Source organism: Vipera ursinii (assembly GCF_947247035.1).
Source record: "Vipera ursinii genome assembly, chromosome: 1".
NCBI lineage: Eukaryota > Metazoa > Chordata > Lepidosauria > Squamata > Viperidae > Vipera > Vipera ursinii.
The window spans coordinates 155,088,931-155,109,583 of record NC_139512.1 but is presented as its reverse complement, the minus strand read 5'-3'; the positions used below and the strand labels follow the sequence as shown (position 1 = coordinate 155,109,583).

Genomic DNA, 20,653 nt, shown 5'->3' with positions numbered 1-20,653 from the left:
ATGGAAGCTGGCAGCCAAGCATCGGAATTTTTGTTCATGTGACTGCAGGGGCATTGCACTGGTCAGACCTTCGAGGACCAGTTGCAAATCCCTTCACTTAGTGCTGTCATAATTTTGAACAATCATTGTACGAATGGTTGTAACTTGGGGGACTCCCAGCACTTCCATAATGTTGCCAGGAAAACTGTGTGAATCCTCTCCCCGTGGCTCAAGCGAAATCCCAGGGAGTCTTTATTTCTTCGCTATGTACAGGAGTAAAAATGTCAGAGGCAAGAAGAAAAGCAAAAACTAGAGAAACCAGCACGAGCTAGTAGCCAATTATTCCAAGGGGGACAAAGCTGGGGGACGAGAACTCCATAAAACAGCGGAAAATCAAGGATAGGAACTCCCTCAGTAGGTTTTGGTTAAAAAACTGGCTACTAAGAACTGACTTTAGTATGGACTACTGCCATTATCTATGGGGAAGGAAAGAGAACAAGGCCAAAAGCAGTTTTCAGCCATAGAATGTTCAGTTCAATAAAACACCACACGTATACTATGTGTGGATCCACTCATATACTACGACAATACATTACAACATCCTTGGTTCTTGAAAAGTACTCAATGTGTACATAGGCCAGCACCAGCTAAAGAAACAGGCATCTGTGACTTCTGAACACTGTACTGAACAAATAATATCTGGGCATTTTACAGTTAGATAATATCAAGCATGGACAAGTTAACAATTTGATTAGTAAAGAACACATCCAAAGGGTGAGAAAAGGGCTAAACACACCATTAAATGATGAAAACACCATTAAAAACAGCAATACCTGGGCCACACCTGTGATACTATACACTGTTGGAATTATTAAATGAACATAAGCTGACTGGAGAGTTTGTACCAAAAATCAAGCATATTAATAAATATTCCCTTTGTATTACATCTCCATAGTGATATTGATATATGAAAATGAAGTCAGAGATTAACTGTTGAAGAAGAAAAACATGCATTTGAGGATTATGTAAAAGACAGCCATGAACAAGCACTGATGCAAGTTAGGAATTGGAACTTATTGAATGTGCATGAAGCGAAATATGAACATCAGAATAAAATAATAAAAATAGGAACAGAATGTTGGCAAAAAAAAGCATTACACAATCAATTTCTACACAAGATACCAGGGCAAGTGGATAAAGATAAAACCTGGCAATGGCTGACAACTGGAACGTCAAAAATAAAATAAAAATGAAACTGAAGTCTTGGTTTTAGTTGCACAAGAACAAGTTATTGAACTTGCAATCAAGGCCAAAGTTAAAAAAAATATTCAAATGGTCAAATTAGATTATGCAGGTAGATCATATATTCATATATTCAGATTGTGCAGGAAGATGCCAGCATCAAGTTCCCTTCTGTTGTGACTCAGGGCCAGCCTGTGGGTCCGACAGCCGGGTCCGATGTATCGGAGGACTCAGATGAGGGGGAGGAGGGAGACGAACCGGCTGATGATGGTTTGGAGGCTTTGCAGAGTCCTCAGCCGGGGACCTCTTCTCAGCTGCGTGAGCCCGAGAGTGCGGAGGATGATGACCCACAGCTGGCCCTGTTCAAGGACGCCCGACGCAGGAGGCAGTCGAGCAGGAACAAACAAAGAAAGGTTATGGGACTCCTCGGGAGGAGGCACAGGGAGACCACGCCCTGAGCTCTCTATAAAAGGAGTGTTTGGGGAGGGGCTGGTTGCTGAAAGCAACTTTTCCGCTTGAGAAGACAAGCTCTAGTGTTTTTGTTAACTGCGTAATTAAATCTTGGCAGAAGCCTTTTAGCCTTGGACGCTCTCCAGTCTCTTCTTTTGAATAGGGGTTTGTAAGAAGAGGGCTGGTTCAGAACAGTTTGCTTTCAGCCACCCACCCCTTATTACTACGATGGAGCAGCTTCTTGCCGAGAATGCCCAGCTCAACCAGCAACTCACCTTGCTGGCCACTCAGGTGGCACAACTGCAGGCTCAGGTACATGCTGCCCCCCCACCCAGGAGGAAATGTCAGATAGCTATGCCGGATAAATTTGCTGGTAATCCAGAACTGTTTCCTGCCTTCCTGGGACAATGCCAGCTTTTTATCAGCGTGAGGGCGGCTGATTTCCCCACTGACCGAGATAAGGTGGGATTCGTGTTGAGCCTTCTGTCGGGAGATGCAGCTCGTTGGGGCACGCCTCTGTTGGCACAGCCTAGCCCTTTGTTGGATAACTTTGGGGGGTTTTGTGACCATATGCACCTCATGTATGAGGACCCGATTAAGGCGCAGACTGCCACCCGACGCCTGAAAGCTTTGAGGCAGGGTCAGCGCCCCCTACAGGCCTACATCAGCGATTTCCGGCTGCTTAGCCAGGATTCCGCCTGGAATGAGGCTGCGCTCGTGGATGCCTTCCAGGATGGCTTGTCAGAGGAGATGTTGGATGAGCTGGCCCGCGTGGACATTCCCTCAGACCTGAATGGGCTGATCCATCTTTGTCTGCGGATCGATGCCCGGCTGCAGCAGCGAAAGAGTCGCCGTGCTACCCCACAGACCCCTGCCGCTCCTGTTGAGCGTGAGCCCCCAGTCCAGAGGGAGGAGCCAATGGAGCTGGGTGCCGCCAGGTCCCGTCTATCGGTGACGGAAATGGACAGACGACGATCGGGGGGGTTGTGTTTTTACTGTGGGGACCCTGGACATTTGGCTGCTTCTTGCCCGAAGAAGCGTCAGCGGGCGTCAGTGACCAAGCCTGCCCCGAGAAAGTCCCCTGCTTTGCTGTCGGGAAACGGCCCGAGCCCGATCTAGATGGTGTGAAAGATCGGGCGACCCACAACGACCACGCCGAGCGACGCCGTTCCGACGGTGCCTGTGAACCTCCACGGCATTTGATTTTGGAGGCACGTCTGATCCTTCCTGGCAAGCCAGAGGGGATTCCGGTCCATGCCTTAATTGACTCTGGGGCTACCACTAACTTTATGGACTTGGCCTTCGTGGCCAAATGGGCTGTTCCCCAGTGTCCAGTGGATCCGCCCATGCTTGTGGAGACCATCGATGGTCGAGTGCTCCTGTCCGGGCCTATTACGGCCGCCACGCAACCCGTGTGTATGGCCATCAGTACCCATGTGGAGGCCATCCAGTTCTACGTCACTTCGGATCTGCACTTCCCCGTGGTCTTGGGACTGGCGTGGCTCCGGGCGCATGATCCACAGATCTATTGGTCTCAGAACTTGGTCACCTTCCCAAGTTTGCAGTGCGTGGACCACACCCGCCATATCTGTGCCGGCCAGGTGGAGGGTTCCCCAGGGGTTTCCTTGCCTCCCGAACTGTCCGACTTTGCTGACGTGTTCAGCGAGTCAGAGGCGGACCAATTACCCCCGCACAGGCCCTACGACTGCTCCATTGACCTAGTCCCTGATGCGCCTCTCCCAGTGGGGCGTTTGTACTCCATGTCGGAGCCCGAGTTGGCTGCATTGCGGGACTTCCTGACAAAGAATTTGGCTCGCGGTTTCATCCGGCCCTCGTCCTCGCCAGTGTCTGCGCCCGTGCTTTTCGTCAAAAAGAAGTCGGGCGAGTTACGGCTTTGCTGTGACTACCGGAAACTCAACACCATCACGGTGCGTAACCGCTACCCGCTGCCCCTCATCCCCGAGCTCTTGGACCGACTCCGGGAGGCTAAGATCTTCACGAAACTGGACCTGCGTGGAGCTTACAACCTCGTCAGGGTTCGGCCGGGTGATGAGTGGAAGACGGCGTTTGGTACTCGCTATGGACATTTCGAGTACACGGTGATGCCGTTTGGCCTGACCAACGCCCCCGCTGTGTTTCAGCATTTTATGAACGATATCTTTCGGGATCTGTTGGACCAGTTTGTCGTGATTTACCTGGACGACATCCTGATTTACTCCCCGTCGCGTGAAGCGCATCATCAGCACCTCCGTCAGGTCCTGCAGCGCCTCCGGGAACATCGGCTGTTTGCCAAGTTGGAGAAGTGCCAGTTCTATCAGGTGACCATCGATTTCCTGGGTCACCGCATTTCTCCTGAGGGCATCACCATGGAGCCGAGTAAAGTCGAGTCGTTGCAGAGTTGGCAACCCCCGCGTCGCGTGAAGGACGTTCAGCGACTCCTTGGATTTGCCAACTACTATCGGACATTCATCCCTGGCTTTGCTGCCTTGACAGCCCCCCTCACCCGGCTCCTGCAGAAGAAGACTCGGTTCCAGTGGAACGCCCCTGAACAACAGGCGTTCCAGGCTTTGAAGGACGCCTTCATGAAGGAGCCCATCTTGAAACATCCCGACCCGCAACGGCCATTTGTTGTGGAGGTGGACGCCTCCGACATTGCCATTGGGGCCGTGTTACTCCAGGCAACGACGCCCAGCGGTACCCTTTTCCCTTGCGCGTATCACTCTCGGAAATTGAACCCTTCGGAGCGCAACTATACCATCTGGGAGAAGGAGCTGCTGGCCATCAAGGCGGCGTTCGAGGCTTGGAGGCATCATCTGGAGGGGGCGCGGCATCAGATCGAGGTCCGGACGGACCACAAGAATCTGGAAAGCCTGCAGACCGCTCGGAATTTGAATCAACGCCAGATCCGGTGGTCCCTCTTCTTTGCGAGGTTTGACTTCCGGGTGCGGTACATACCAAGCGGGCACAACCAGAGAGCGGATGCTCTGTCCAGGAAGCCCGAGTACACCCGAGTGGAAGACAAGCTTCCGCCCAGGACAGTGATCCCCGTCGAGTCTTTTGCTGCGGTGCGGGAGCCGGTGGATATACGGGCTCGGATCCGGGAGGCGCAGCAGCAGGAGGCGTGGGTGGCTCAGCGGAAGGAAGAGGTGGGGCCAGATTCGCCTTGGTCGGTCGCGGATGGACTCCTGTATTATCGTGACCGGCTGTATGTTCCAGGAGGGCCACTCAGGGGACTCGTCCTCAGCCAATGTCATGATAACCCGGCTGCGGGGCATTTTGGCCTGTTCAAGACTCTGAACCTGGTCTCCCGTACTTTCTGGTGGCCCCGAGTCCGACACGACGTCCAGTCTTGTGTCACCTCCTGCGTCCCATGCAGGCAGGCCAAGTCAGCGACAGGGGCCCCGCCTGGTTTACTGCAGCCTTTGCCAACGCCCAAGAGACCCTGGGGGGCTGTGTCCATGGACTTTCTGACGGATCTACCCCCATCCTCCGGCTTCACGACAGTGTTTGTGGTGGTGGACATGTTGACCAAGATGGCGCACTTCATCCCCTGTCGCGGCTTACCGTCAGCTCGCGCCACTAGTCGCATGTTCATCCAACAGGTGTTCCGGCTGCACGGCCTTCCCGATAGGGTCGTCTCCGATAGGGGGGCCCAGTTTACAGCCCGCTTCTGGCAGGAGTTGATGCGGGCGTTGGACATTAAGGTTTGCCTCTCGTCCGCGCATCATCCTCAGACCGACGGGGGTACCGAGAAGGTCATCGGCATCTTAGAGCAGTATCTGCGCTGCTATGTTAACCTGCAGCAGGACAATTGGGTGGACTATTTGGCCATAGCCGAGTTTGCCTTTAATAACTCGCAACACACCTCCACGCAGATGACACCGTTCTTGGCCAACGTGGGTTATCACCCCAGGTTTTTCCCCCTTTCTCCCGTGGACTCACCGGAGCCGGCAGCGAACGAATTCATGGCGGAGTTACAGGCGATCCATCGGTTGGTGCGACGGCAGCTGGAGAAGGCCAAGGCCGACTACAAGAGGTTCGCCGATCGGTCGAGAAGGGATACGCCTCCACTATCGGTGGGGGATCGGGTCTGGCTGTCCACCAGGAACCTACCATCCACTCGGCCGGCGAGGAAGCTGGACCACCGTTACCTTGGACCGTTCCCAGTCGAGGCCGTCATCAATCCGGTCGCCTATCGTTTAACTCTGCCACGTTCCCTGCGCGTGCACCCCGTCTTCCATCGGTCCTTGTTGGTCCCCGAACAACCGGCCTGTCCACTTCGCCAAGCGGAACCTCCCCCATCAGGAACTCGTGATGGAGGCAGCACCCCCGAGTACGAGGTCGCCAGCATCAGGGATTCCCGCTGGCTGAAAGGTCACTTCCAGTACCTGATCGAGTGGAAAGGGTACGGGCCGGAGGACTTCACATGGGAAGACGCGACCGCCGTTCATGCCCCTGCGTTGGTGACTGCGTTTCACGAACAGTTCCCATCCCGACCGCATCCGGATCGGCAGACCCGGGGGAAGGGCCCTGCGGTGCGGGATAGTGTTGTGACTCAGGGCCAGCCTGTGGGTCCGACAGCCAGGTCCGATGTATCGGAGGACTCAGATGAGGGGGAGGAGGGAGACGAACCGGCTGATGATGGTTTGGAGGCTTTGCAGAGTCCTCAGCCGGGGACCTCTTCTCAGCTGCGTGAGCCCGAGAGTGCGGAGGATGATGACCCACAGCTGGCCCTGTTCAAGGACGCCCGACGCAGGAGGCAGTCGAGCAGGAACAAACAAAGAAAGGTTATGGGACTCCTCGGGAGGAGGCACAGGGAGACCACGCCCTGAGCTCTCTATAAAAGGAGTGTTTGGGGAGGGGCTGGTTGCTGAAAGCAACTTTTCCGCTTGAGAAGACAAGCTCTAGTGTTTTTGTTAACTGCGTAATTAAATCTTGGCAGAAGCCTTTTAGCCTTGGACGCTCTCCAGTCTCTTCTTTTGAATAGGGGTTTGTAAGAAGAGGGCTGGTTCAGAACACCTTCGTCCAGTGCGCTTGCAGAGGGAGGGTCTTCTCAGGGTGCCGCCGGTAAAAGACTGCCGGCGGATAACACCCAGGGGGAGGGCCTTCTCTGTGGGTGCACCTGACCTCTGGAACCAGCTGCCCGTGGAGCTTAGGACTGCCCCTGACCTTCGTTCATTTCGCCGGGACCTGAAGACTTGGCTCTTTGAGGTCTCCAGCCCACGCTGAGAATTTTAACTGGGGTTTTATTTTCAAGGATAATTTAATCTTTTTAAATTGTTTTTTAACTTTTGTATTTTGTATTGGTTTGATTTTAAAATACCCTGTAAACCACCCTGAGTCCTTCGGGAAAGGGCGGTATATAAATCTAATAAAATTAAATTAATTAAATTAAAAAGATTACATAAAGTGATTATAAACAATGATATAACACAGTTGCCAAAATAAACTGGAGAAGATCACAAAGTATCAAGTTGTGAAAAATCGTAAAAAAGAACTAGAGAAAACCACAAAATACAAAGATCTGCAAATAGTAGTAGAATAACTATGGCAAAAGAAGCAAAGATAGCACCAATAGTAATAAGCACCTTGGGTGCAATACCAAAACATCTACAGGAGCTCTTGAGCACCACCGGCACTGACAAAATCCTCACTAGTCAATTGCAAAAAGGGAGTTTTATTTGGAATGACTTACAATGATATCTGTAATATTATTAAACATCTGCCTATCCCAGGTCTTTGGGAAGGACTTATTAGGTAGACCAAAATGCCAATCTAAACATCTGGATGATTGGGTGATCAACCATAATGATAAAATTGTTTTTAAACTGTTATAATAATTTCTTATGAAGGGGGTTATTTGGAGCCACTGTTTTGCTCATTTTTGCTCATTTTTAGTCTCCCATTTCCCAAACATAATGTACATTTCCACTGTAATTTATCTGTATCTTTTGAAAACTTTTAAACTTTCTTCATGCTAAAAGAGACTGCAGCTACTGAGATTCTACAAAAACCTCTAAATAGAAGTAAGGAAGGAATATTAGGTATGTTCATCATCTTGAGTTATTTATAAAAATATAAAGATGGGATTTAAAAAAATTAAAAGAAACTGTCTGTCTTAATAATTAAAAGAAATATACAAATAACAAACCAAGAGAGTGGCATGGATAACTTTCCTATATTAGATTTGCAAAAGAGACTTGTTAAAGCTTTGAAGAATTTTACGAGAAGGGATAAGGAAAACATGAAATGAAATCAAGTTCTCGAACCCTATTTGAAGGGACTAAAGATCAAAATTGTTAAAAGTAAAAGGAAGTAATATAAAGTTGTTTTATCTGATCAAGGTTAAAATAGATGTGTTATTAACTCTGGTAATCCTTAATGGACTTTTGCTGATGTGGAATGGAATGACAAGGATTTAAGGGGATTTCTTTATAGGTAAGAGATGAGATATGGAGGAAGAGATCATTTGTTGTATTTTAAGAGAAGGTGATAAGTTACTAAAATTGTTCATACTTCTGAGGAATGGGGAAGTAATTACTTTATATATTCTCGTTTCTTTTTCTGTTCTATCTTTCCGTTTTTTTCTTCCTGCACTTTTTATTTTTTATTTTTATTCTTTTGGGGTTTTTTTTAGTTTTTATCTTTTCATCTGTAATTTCTAATTTTTAAAAAAGAAAGACTACTGCTACTTTTTGGTAATTGTGCTTTCAGATAGCTCTGGGGTCACAAAACAGAGGTCTAGAGTCTGTATGCCACCGCCAGATCCTTTAAGTCACCTGGCCCTACTTTAACAAAACATTGTTTTATCCACAAAGACTCAACTGAATACTCCTGCTCTTGAGGATTACAGTCTTATTTGATAGACAACGGGTTTTCATCCAAATGTATCAAGCGTGCAAGTGAGACTGCAGTGTCAGAGTCTGGTGGGTGTGATAATACACCCCTTACATTTTAAAGCAGTCCAATGCAGAATTGGTCATGAAAAAAATAAACTTAAAATGGACTTTCTAATTGCTCTACAGTTTGGGTTCTGGTGATTTATGACCAGCGCTAGTCTACGTAGGAAAAGAAAAGTACTGGTCTCTAAAGATTTATGAATGTAAAGTCACTTTAACCACTCAACCTGGAATTCTAACATGACCAGTTCAGATGGTCATCAGAAACAACAAATAATCTCACGGGGAAAGATACCTTTATATTCTGATTCTACAGTATTATACTTTATATTCATTCGTCAGAAATGAACAAAGTTTCCCTTTGCATCCAGTGGCATATTTATGAATGAAAGACCATAACAATACATAATGTATTGGTGTGATGGGTTTCTGAAATGTATTTAGAGCAATCACTGAAAATCTCCAAGTTGAATGAGGGGAATGATTGCAGAACTCAAGGGGCTGCTAAAAAAAACCCCAAGACCACAAGCATCCATTCACCATAAAAGATAACAAGCAGTTTTGCTAATTTCACAAAATGGCCTCTTTGAGCACCGTGGAATTATTTCGGAAAATTACTAGGGAGAAGAATTTTTTTTTTTCTAAAAATTTATCCTTATTTATTTATTAATCCATTTTATACTGCTGCCCATCTACACACACCACCGCCGCCTTGATTATTTTTGTAAATTACTCACAATGGGAAACATATCTAATACTCTTTCCTCCTCCTATTTCTCCCACAACAACAACCTTGTGAGGTGGATTGGGCTGGGAGAATGAATAACTGGCCCAAAGTCACCCAGCTGGCTTTCATGGAGAATGCAATTTTAGAACTCACTGTTGTTGTTTTTTTTGCTTTCTAGCCCGTACCTTACCTTAATCATTAGACCAAACTGGCTTTCCAAAAAATTCAAAAGGCAGTGCTGCTGTTCTGTATTTGAACAAACAAGAACAGTTAAAAATGTCAGACCGACAACCAAAAAAAAAAATTGTCTGTCTATATCTTTAAATGTTCACCCAGAAAGACTGGTGGAATTCCTGCAAAATATATGGATGAATCCCAGGCTCAAAGCTGATGTACTTTTTTCACCTTACTTTGCCAGCTGAGAGCCTGTGAAACTTTACAATGGAAGAAGGACAAGATGGTTGTATGGGGGTGACAGAGAATGAATAAATATCAGCCAGTAGTTCAGATCAACAAATAAAGAGCCAGAAAAACAGAGGTATAAAACCTCCTTTTTTAAACATATACAGTACGTGGCTGGCAAGTGGCAAAAGCAAGATGAAGCGCAACAACGAGGGGGAATAACAGCAACCATAGCAAGAAGAAAATGGTGGTAGCAGATTAAGCAAGGTGGAGAAGCTGGAACTCGATAGTAAAGTAATGGGAGAGTCACAGGATAGGAAATGGAAAAGATGGTGTTGGTGGATCTGTGTAGATGTATCTCTTTCAAGGAAAGGATTTAAGCCTGTATTTTTATAGGAAGCTCTGTAAGTGGGTCTGTTTGAAAGCATACACCCTCTTTTGCTCTAAACAGGTGTGCCTCTCAAAGCTTCATTTGCCACCTGGAGTGCCTCAGGACTAGGAACATTTCTGTTTAACTTAAACTGACCTACTAAGATGAAAGATGATGCTTTCGTAAGCAATGTAGCTGTCAATAATCATGGATTATATCTTCTCGCCAAGAATGCTTTTTGTTTCCTCATGGGACCTTTAGAAGATGATTGTTGTTCTTAAGTCAAGTCATGCCTGACCCTCTGCAACCCCATGGACCCTAATACGTCAGCCCCTCCCCCCATCTTCCACTATCTCCAGTTCATCCAACCCATGCCCACCATATCACTGACATTATGTAATCATCGTTGGACATATTAGTCACGATGTTTGTAGCTGGTCCAATGAAAAAATGTACAAAAGAGATGGTTTGCATCCATCAAAGAAAGGGACGGAGTTGCTGGGCTATAAATTCACAGTCTTTCTGGGGAAATATTGAAACTAAACAGTAGGGACAGAGAGTTAATTGATACAGAACGTCCCTGTCCCTGGCAATCTAAAAATTATAGGGCTATCAGTGCATGCAACATAGATGTGTGTGTGGACAAGAATATCAACCTTGCTCTCAAGCAAAATCAAGCTTCTAATAGCGAGTGCCACACAAAGTGCACTAACCAAATAGGTGGTAAGACAATAGGGCAGAGATGGCGAACCTTTTAGAGACGGAGTGCCCAAACTGCAACCCAAAACCCACTTATGTATCATCGGGTGCTGGGTGGGCGTGGCCCTTTGGGTGGGCGTGACTGCAGTGGTAACACCAGACTGGGTGGGACTAAAAAGTTCAATCAATCAATTCCAACTTTGCGAGATCTTTTTTTCCCCCCGCAAGAAGTTGAAATTTTGATTGAATCTTTTTTTTGTTTTGCACACGGCGGTAGAGGCCTAAAGCGAAAAGGTTTTATAAAGCCCAGCTGAAGGCCTAGGACTGGGGCAATGGTGTGTGTGCCCACAGAGAGGGCTCTGCGTGCCACCTGTGGCACCCATGCCATTGTTTCGCCACCATGGCCCTATACTATACCTGTACATTTGGTTTTTCTTGCCTAAATGTAGAACCTTACTTTTTTCACCATTGAATTTCATTTTGTTAGATAGCACCCAGAGTTCAAGTCCATCCAGATCCTCCTCTATCTTAAGCCTGTCTTCTGGAGTGTTGGCTATTCCTGCCAGCTTGGTGTCATCTGCAAATTTGATGAGTTCCCCATCTATCCCCTCGTCCAAATTCTTGATGAAGGTGAACAGAGCCCTGCGGCACCCCACTACACACTTTCCTCCATGTAGATGCGGTTCCATTGAGGACCACATGCTGAGTACGGCCAGTCAGCCAACTACAAATCCATCTGGTGATGATGCTGTCTAACCCACATTTTTCTATCTTATCAAGTAGTAGTTTGTGATGTACTTTATCAAATGCCTTACTGAAGTCCAAGTAAATTATATCCACAGCATTCCTCTGATCCACTAATTTTGTCACTTGGTCAAAGAATGCAATAAGATTTGTCTGGCATGATCTGATTTTGACAAACCCATGTTAGCTTTTAGTAATGACTTTGTTTGCCTCTAGGTGCTCGCTGATTCGCTGTTTGATTATCTTTTCCAGAATCTTCCCAGGTATTGAGGTCAGGCTCATAGGTCTGTAATTTCCTGGATCTATTTTTTTCCCTTTTTTGAAGATGAGAACTACATCAGCTCTTTTCCAGCCCTCTGGTAGTTCCCCAGTGCTCCAGGATCTTTGAAAAATATAGTTCAGTGGTTCTGAGATCACGTCTGCCAGTTCCTTGAGAACCTTGGGGTGTAATCCATCTGGTCCTGGTGATTTGAACTCGCCTAGGCTGGACAGGTGCTCACTTACCATTTTCTTGCCTATCTTAACTTGTGTTTCTACAGTATTCTGTTTTTTATGGCACTATTTTGGATAGGTTGGTCTGTTTTTCCCCTTTGTGTAAAGACAGATGCAAAAATGAGTTAAATAGTTTTGGTTTCTCCCTGTTGCTTGTCACCTTCTTGCCACTTTCCCCCACTAATGGACCAATCATTTCCTTAACTTTTTTTGTTTTTTTACATGTTGAAAGAAGCTTTTTTGTTATTTTTGACTTTGCTCGTAAGCCTTAGTTCATTTTGAGCCTTAGCTTTCCTCACTTCATCTTTGCAGGCTCGGGCTATTTGCTGATATTCTGACTTAGTTATGTGCCCCTCTTTCCACTTTCTATACGTGTCCTTTTTATCTTTCAATTTATCAGAGAGTTCTTTTTGCAGCCATGCTGGTTTCTTTTGAGAGCTGTTATTTTCCTCTTTGTTGGTATTGTGCTAAACTGGGCTTTTATTATCTCACTTTTCAAAATTTCCCAAGCTTCTTGAGTTGTTTTCCTCTTGAGGATTCTCATCCATGGAATCCTTCCCAAGCTCTCTCTAAATTTATTGAAATTAGAGTCTAATTTCAATAAACTTAGAGAGAGCTTGGGAAGGATTCCATGGATGAGAATCCTCAAGAGGAAAACATGAAATTAGAGTCTAAGTTTATTGAAATTAGAGTCAAAGACTCTAGTTTGACTGTATTCTATTGCTTGTGCTTCCATAATATTGAATTCCAATATTGCATGGTCACTCCCCACCAAGGTTCATGTGGCTTTGACACCTTCTATCATTTCATCTCTGTTAGTGAGAATTAAATCCAATATGGCTAATCCCCTAGTTCCCTTCTCTACTTTTTGGGAGAGAAAGTTGTCTGTTAGGTTCGTCAGGAATCTGTTTGATCTTCCAATTGGTGCAGAGTTTGTCTCCCAGTTGATGTCAGGGTAATTAAAGTCCCCCATTACTATTGTGATGTGCTTCCTACATACCTTAGTTAGCTGACTAGCAAAAAGTTCATCTATTTCCTCTGTTTGGTTGAGAGGCCTACAGTATACAGCTATGGCAATGTCATTTTTTCTCTGTTTTATATTGACCCAAATGCATTCAAGTTTACAGTTTTCATCATTGTTGTGCTCTATTTCTGTAAAGATGTAGTTATTTCTTATATAGAGAGCAGCTCCACCTCCTCTTTTATTTGGTCTGTTTCTTTTGAATAATTTAAATCCTTCTAGCTGTGTGTTCCATTTGTGGGTTTCATCCCACCATGTTTCTGTAATGGCGACAATATCATATCTGCCCTCATTAACCTGAATTTCTAGTTTACCTTGTTTATTGCTCATATTCTGTGCATTGGGGTACAGACATTTGAGTCCTTTATGACTGACCCTGTGTTTACCTTCTACATGACCTGTGTGGTACCTCAGTTCCCCTATTTCCGTGGTAGTGAACCTATGGCACGGGTGCTACAGGTGGCATGCTGAGCCCTCTCTGTGGGCACACACGCTGTCACCCCAGTCCTAGGCCTTCAGCTGGGCTTTATAAAACCTTTTCGCTTTAGGCCTCTGCCGCTGTGTGCAAAAAAAAGAGGTTCAATCAATCAATCAATTTCAAGTTCTCGCGGGGAAAAAAAAGTCCTCACAAAGTTGGAATTGATTGATTGAACTTTTTAGTCCCACCCAGTCTGCCGTTACCACTGCAGCCACGCCCACCCAATTGGCCACACCCACCCAAAGGGCCATGCCCACCCGGCACCTGATGATACATAAGTAGGTTTTGGGTTGCAGTTTGGGCACTCAGTCTCTAAGTTTTGCCATCACTGTCCTATCTGTTTGACAGGCAGCACTCCAAGATCAGCATAGGCAGCAGGAATACAGAACAACAAAAGATTTTTCTGCTATATACTTTCCCTATTGCCACTATTTGTAAGGCTCAAAGCCAGTCAGTTGTTATACATCTTCCCAGTGCTTTTTTTCTAAAAAAAAGGTGCCGGAACTCTCATCTTGGCGGGCACAGGAGGCGGGGGGGGGGGAGCGGCATTGCTGCGGTCACAGGTGTGAAGGGTGTTGGCGGCAGGCTGCCCCTTGGGGCTGGAGCTGGCACGGCTGGTGCTATGGGAGCAGTGGGGCCCGCTCTATATGGCGGGGCTGCATGGGGTGGGCGGCGAAGGTGGTGCGGGCCAGGCGATGCAGGGCGGCCACTTAGGTGTGCAGGGCGAGGCAATGGTGGCACAGGTCCAGCACCAGGTAGGCCACCAGCCTGGCTGACACAGGTGAGCACAAGGAAGGAGTGCATGTGGACTCCGCAGAACCTACCTCCCATTCCTTGTCCTCTCTTACTTACCTAGTTGATATGGTGTAGTTGGGCAGCAGGGAGGGATGCAAAGTTCCTGCCAACTCGCCTTCGCTGCAGACAACTGGCCGGTGCAACGTTTGCCGGCCAGGTCTTTTGGCACGCTCAGCAGAAATTCCTATTGGTTTTCGAAAGCCAATAGAGGGAGTAGCATAGCTTGTGCAAAAGCTTTTTTTGTGTGTATGCAAAAAAAGGGTGCCAGAATGCCATTCAGAGCGTTCTATGAGAAAAAAGGCCTTGCTTTTATGTTTTAATCTTATGATTTTAAAAATATTGTAAGTTGCCCCAAACCTCGCCATGTGGATTGCATACAAATATTATACAATCGGTAAATAAAGGTAGAACATATGTTAAATATACATCAAATGATAATATGCTTCCCTACAAAGTCAATTCTTGCTTAATGACAGACCAAGGAGCTAACTCGGAAAGGCAAGAGAAAAATCTAGAAGAGGTCTGTGCAACTTGTAGAAGGGAAAGGCCCACACTGATAAATTAAAAATCTTTGTGGTCTGCAAAGGAATGCTGGTGGGCTAATCAATGATTTGGTGACTAGAGGAGCATCTACAGTGTTGGAGCTTATGATCATGGTAAGCCATGGAGGCACTAGGCAACATGACTTTCAGGGCAGTGGTGGTGATTTTATTACTTTTCTTTTGTTTAAAAAAAGTCTGTGCTCTGTCCAAGGGTGCTTGGTAGGCTGCATGTACAGGCCTGGTCTAGAATTTATTTTGGAGCATTCAACTATCTAGAGCAGGCATGTCAAACTTATTTTGTTTGAGGCAACTTCTTATAAAAGAATTGCCATTAATTTGTTTTAATAAAATAATTTAAATCAATTTTTCACTTGATTTCAAATTAAATGAATTATATTGCTTGACAATGAGATTTTTTTAAATACAATTGCCAAATGCAATAAACTGGTTTTTGGTATATGTGTGCACTAATTATTTCAACACCAATACATTTTAACAACATATTCTATTTGTAAATGAATGCAAATGCAAATTAAACAATTTTTTTGTACAAAAATAAAACAAAATAACAGATTTAAGAGCTGTTATCATTAGTTATACTTAGATAAAAAATAATTCCATCATCCAAAACTTTGTTATACTGTATTTAACGAACAGATGCTTTGGGATTAAAAAAAAGATTGACTACATTTGATTGTGTATCACCACGGCATTAAAACAAAATTCCAGCAGTGTATGAAAAATAAAGGTTCCCTAAATGTCTGCGGCTATATCTATACATTTTCCTTGATAGCACTGTATTGCCTTCTTTTTAGCCTTTTTTTCAAATTCCCAGCTTAAAAAAGGCAAGGCACCGGGAGCTGAAAGTTACAGAGACTGTTTAGGTAGGTTGCTAAGCAACCTGTTCACACTCGGCCCTTCTTACCCTCTCACTTTTAAATTAGCCTGTACGGATCGCATTTCCTTTGATTTGAGCCATCTGAAGGTCCATCGTTGCAATGCATTCTGCTGCTCTGCAACCTGGCTGCCTGAGGAGAATTTGGCTCTCTGGAACAGTTTCCTTCAGTTTTGTTTTGTTTTGTTTTGTTTTTGTGCAAAAAAAGGTGCCGGAACACCGTTCTGAGCGTTCTATGGGAAAAAAAGCCCTGCATCTTCCCTTTTTTATCCCAACACTAGATGGCTGGTCTTTTGAAAAATATCGAACTATTCTGAGTAAGGAAGGGTAGGTTAATTATAACAACATCTTTTTTACAAGGAATAGAACACTTTTTCTTCACTCCAGAAAATCTGTAGTGAAATCTGCCTTTGCATTTACCATTATATTTTTGGGATTGTATAGAGAGATGTATAAATGCTCAGTGTCATAATTCTTATCCAGTTATCTATCTAATCTGACATGGTCCCTAAATCCTACTTTGAATAAAGATATGTTTAAGAAAAGAGGAATATTTTGCAACATTAATTGCAAGTTGTAAAATATTGCAAAGTTACAGGGGGTACCTGGGGATTTTCATGGGAAAATTCAATTACATAAATCAAAATGAAAAAGCAAATAAAACAATTTAAAGAGAGATGCTGAGCTCTCCTAAAATACATTTGACTGGCCATATATGAAAAAAACTAGGGGTTCCTGAAATGTATATAATGTACTAAATGAGCAAATATTAAATTAGTCATATTAAGTTGGAGCATGAAAAGAAATGCAGTTACTTCTGTGAAAGAACACAACCAATGTAAGATTGAGAAATTCACGTTGAAATTATACTTCACAGAGCAAAATGGTACAATCTTTTGCATATATAAAAATAGTTTAAAAACGAGCCAATCAACCAATCTATATTTATAGCCAATCTAAAAATTCTGAATCATATTATTAAAGAAAAAATGTATTTTTAGCTAACGGCTTCATGATAGCAGCAAGTCTCCAGATTAGGAATCTACCTAGAGTTCAGGAAACATTGTCTAGGTCTTACTACTGGATGTTGTTACTTTAAAAAATTCTGCCCACCTTTTATTTATTTTTAGCCAAGCAAGCTAATAAATTAACAGAAGTGTGTTCAGGAAGGGCCTTTTATCTACTTTTTAAAGATTAAAGTAGAGAATTGGTGCTTATTATTATCTCTCTGTCTTTGAATTTCTACACATTTTATTTCATGTTGATGATGTATGGAGGCTAATATTGATTCTCTGGAAGATCTTCCCCAGTTTTTACATGTGTCTCTAGCAGTGCCTTACAGCATTTCAATACCACATATCTAATCTAAATTAGATGTATTTTTAACAAAGTATATTGGTTTTCGAAAGGTATGTCAAGTCTTAAGATAAGTCTTCCAAAATTCAGGCCACTCAGTAGGTAACATCCACTAAAGCTACTTAAAAGGTTTAAAGGCCAGCTAAGGCCGGCAAAAGGATTGAAAGTATCATGTATGTATTAAAAAAGGTTCTGCATTCAAAGAATCACTAGATTGGACCAAATTTTTTATAATTTGGGGAAATGTTACATATTTTATTTCAGAAAAGAAAGAAGAGGAAAGTGTAAAAGTATTTCCATGGCATATGGCTACTTGAAAACCTTTACTGAAGACACCTGCAATTATTGAGTCATTTACTCAAAATGATTGTCCAAAATCAGCCATATCTATATGGTGTTGTAAAAGAATGTAGAGCTAATCTTGGGGGGGGGGGAATCTGTTTTCACTTTGTCATTATGAGTGCAAATAAATGAGGGGAAAAAGGAATTTCAACAACTGTAGAATCAGACTGCAGCATAACAAAATTGACAAAAGTGAAGGGGGTCTGAATACTTTCTGAATGCACTGTATAAGTGCAGATTAGTACAAGATAGTGCATTGCGCAGATATAGAAGGAAGTGTGAGAAAGAAATAGTCCTGCCCTGTTTTTGTTTATTATAAGATAAGGCAGAGAGATACTTGGACAGGCTTTCGAGTTTGATATCAGCCTTTCAAGACAGGCCAGATCAAGAAACAGGCAGCACAAGGATTCCAGGCATACTATTTTATTTTGGTAGGGTATGACCAAGTTTTTAAAGTCTATCAGTTTTTCTCTGCCTCATCTTATACTAAGCAAAATCAGGACAAGATTATTTTGAGTTTCTTACTCATGCTTCCTTCTATCTCAAGCCTGTGTACTATTTGATCCAACTCTACTCACAGTGACTTTTTCAAATGTTCCCAAAATTAAATTCCTCATTCATTCATTCATTCATCATATGGCATATCATACACGGATGAGCAAGATTAGTAAAACCTTGCTTAGATTTCCCCTAGATTAGTAAAACACCATAAAATATAAATACTAAAAAGATCTATGTTCAAATACCAATGTCTAAGCCATCTAACCATTAAATTCCTTTGTAAGTATTCATAAGGCTGTTACTGTCAACACCCATGAAATAATTTGATTTAGCCCAAAAGACAAAGCATCTTACCTTTTTTAAGATCCGGGATCCATAGGTGAATATATAAAGATAAAACGTAAATCTCCACCTGCAGGTAATATGAAATAGATAATCTTAACAATTTTGTGGTAGGAAGAATTCAAGATACAGAACAATGCAGATATGTCCACAATAGTGTATTCTAAAGTGTCCATGCGTTCTATCAAACAGCACATTGATTATTAGAACCATGTATCAATCAACAAGACGAACCAAGTTTGTTTGGATCCCAACTAAATTCAGAATACAGAATTTCATTCTCCAATAAAGCACTGTTTCATAACCAAAATAAACTGCACTTAAATAAGGTCAAGCAAATTCAACCAAAGTTTGTGTTTTCTGTTAACCAAGTGGCCTAAAACAGCCTATCTTAGGACAGTATGGTGTTTGTTAGAAGCCTTGGCCTTCAGCTCCCAGTTTTTATAAATCCCCATGGTTAAAGGCCAAATAATGGCAGAAGGGAATATACCCCAAAAGCAAGTAACCAGGGGCAACAGGCCTCATATACTCCTATCTACCATCTCACTAGCTAAGTTGCATCTGTTGTTCTGAGGGGGAATGACAGTTGAAAAACTAAGATTTCCTCCAATACAAAAGAATTCTTGGAGTTAAGATTCCATGTACACAAAGAAGGAAAGGGCAAGAGAAACCGTAGACCATTTTTTTCACTCACATTCGCAAGAACATCAATCGACCTACTTTTAAGAGAAACCATGAGTCACCTTGGTGCTATCCACAAGCAGAGATTCCCTAGCTGATTTTGAAGCATCAATTCGTGGGTCTGGGGAATAGGTCAGTATTGAATAACTCTGTATAGTACTTGGGGGAGAGGGGAGGCAAGAAAGATCAGCATGGGATAACCTGCCTCATATTAACAAAATGGGAAAGTAGGAATATTAAGAGACTAGCATTTGGATGAACTGGAAGAGGCAAGAAAGTTTACTTTGTCTAATTTAATAGAAATAAAATCTGGAGTGCACCACATGATCCTGAGCAGACTAATTCAACCTAATGTGTAATTATTATAACCATCTTGCATTTTAGTTGTGACACCATCTTAAAGGCAAAAACAGAGGAACCTGCTTGTCATTCAAGACATTGTTGTTTTTAATCACTGATGTGAATACATTTGCCTCCACAATAGTCTTTGTGACTGCAGTAATCTTTTCAAATCAATGCAAGCATAGCATTAAAGCAATTGGTTCACATCATTTGGTGAATGCAAACCATACAGAAAAAAACTTTGTTCAATATCAGTTTTGAATTCTAACAGTTACAAAGTCCATCTTTGTCCTATCTATCTATCTATCTATCTATCTATCTATCTATCTATCTATCTATCTATCTATCTATCTATCTCTATCTATCTATCTATCTATCTATCTATCCATCTATCTATCTATCTATCATCTATCTATCTATCATCTATCTATCTATCTATCTATCTATCTATCTATCTATCTATCTATCTATCTATCTATCTATCTATCATCTATCCCCTCTAACCCAAAAGCAAATATCACCTTTCCCTGGGTTCTGCCATACTCCTAAGGGGAAAAAGGGAGATGTGTCCGTGGGTCACCTTTTGCTTTTATTGCCTTTGCTTCCTCCATCCGCTACAATGTAATATTTTGCTTCCCTGTGCTATATCTCTCCCTGAACCTATCTCCCTAAACTGTCAGATAGAACAAGGGAAGGAATAAAGAATGTAACCTCCGTGCCTGGTTTATTTCTATGATCCCAGAGGAAGGGGTGAAGAGCCGTCAACCATCGCTATGTGACCTGGAAATGGACCAATGTTATCTCTCCTTTTCCCACGACAGACCTAACACCTGGGGATTGGTTGTCCCACACTGGCTGGCTGGACTATGGGGTGGGGTCTTGCTTGGGGATACCTTAACCTATCGTTCTGCATGGGAAATCTCAGATCTTGTCTATTCTGCCTGCTATAAACTACTCTTAATAAAAGTTCCTGTTGGAAGAAATCGCTTCCAAGAGTTCTGCTTTCTTAAGATAGGGGATTGAAGTGGGTCCTGACATACATTCAAGAAAAAAGCATAGTAAATGAGAAAGGGAAAAAAAGAAAGGAAAAGAAGAGAGAGGGGAAAAAGGAGATAGAAAAATGAAAATACAGAACATAAATGAAATAGAAAACATGAAAAATTATTTAAGAAGTGCCTTATATGCACATATATACATACACAATTCTAATCAACCATCTAAACATCTAAATACTGTGTCCAGTTCCGGAGACCTCACTTAAAAAAAGATACAAGATTGAGCAAGTCTAGAGATGGTGCAAGATCTGAGGAACAAAACGTAACAGGAGATTGGAAGAACTAAATATGTACAGCCC

The 20,653-nt window shown here is 43.4% G+C and overlaps 1 protein-coding gene across 1 annotated transcript in view; it reads right to left on the bottom strand.

The window, feature by feature from the left end:
- CERS6 (ceramide synthase 6) overlaps window positions 1–20,653 on the bottom strand; it is a 112,357-nt gene that overhangs the window by 35,874 nt on the left and 55,830 nt on the right. Inside the window, exon 4 of the mRNA XM_083365691.1 lies at window positions 18,289–18,346. Coding sequence (XP_083221817.1) covers window positions 18,289–18,346 — 58 coding nt within the window. The remainder of the gene's footprint in view (window positions 1–18,288; window positions 18,347–20,653) is intronic.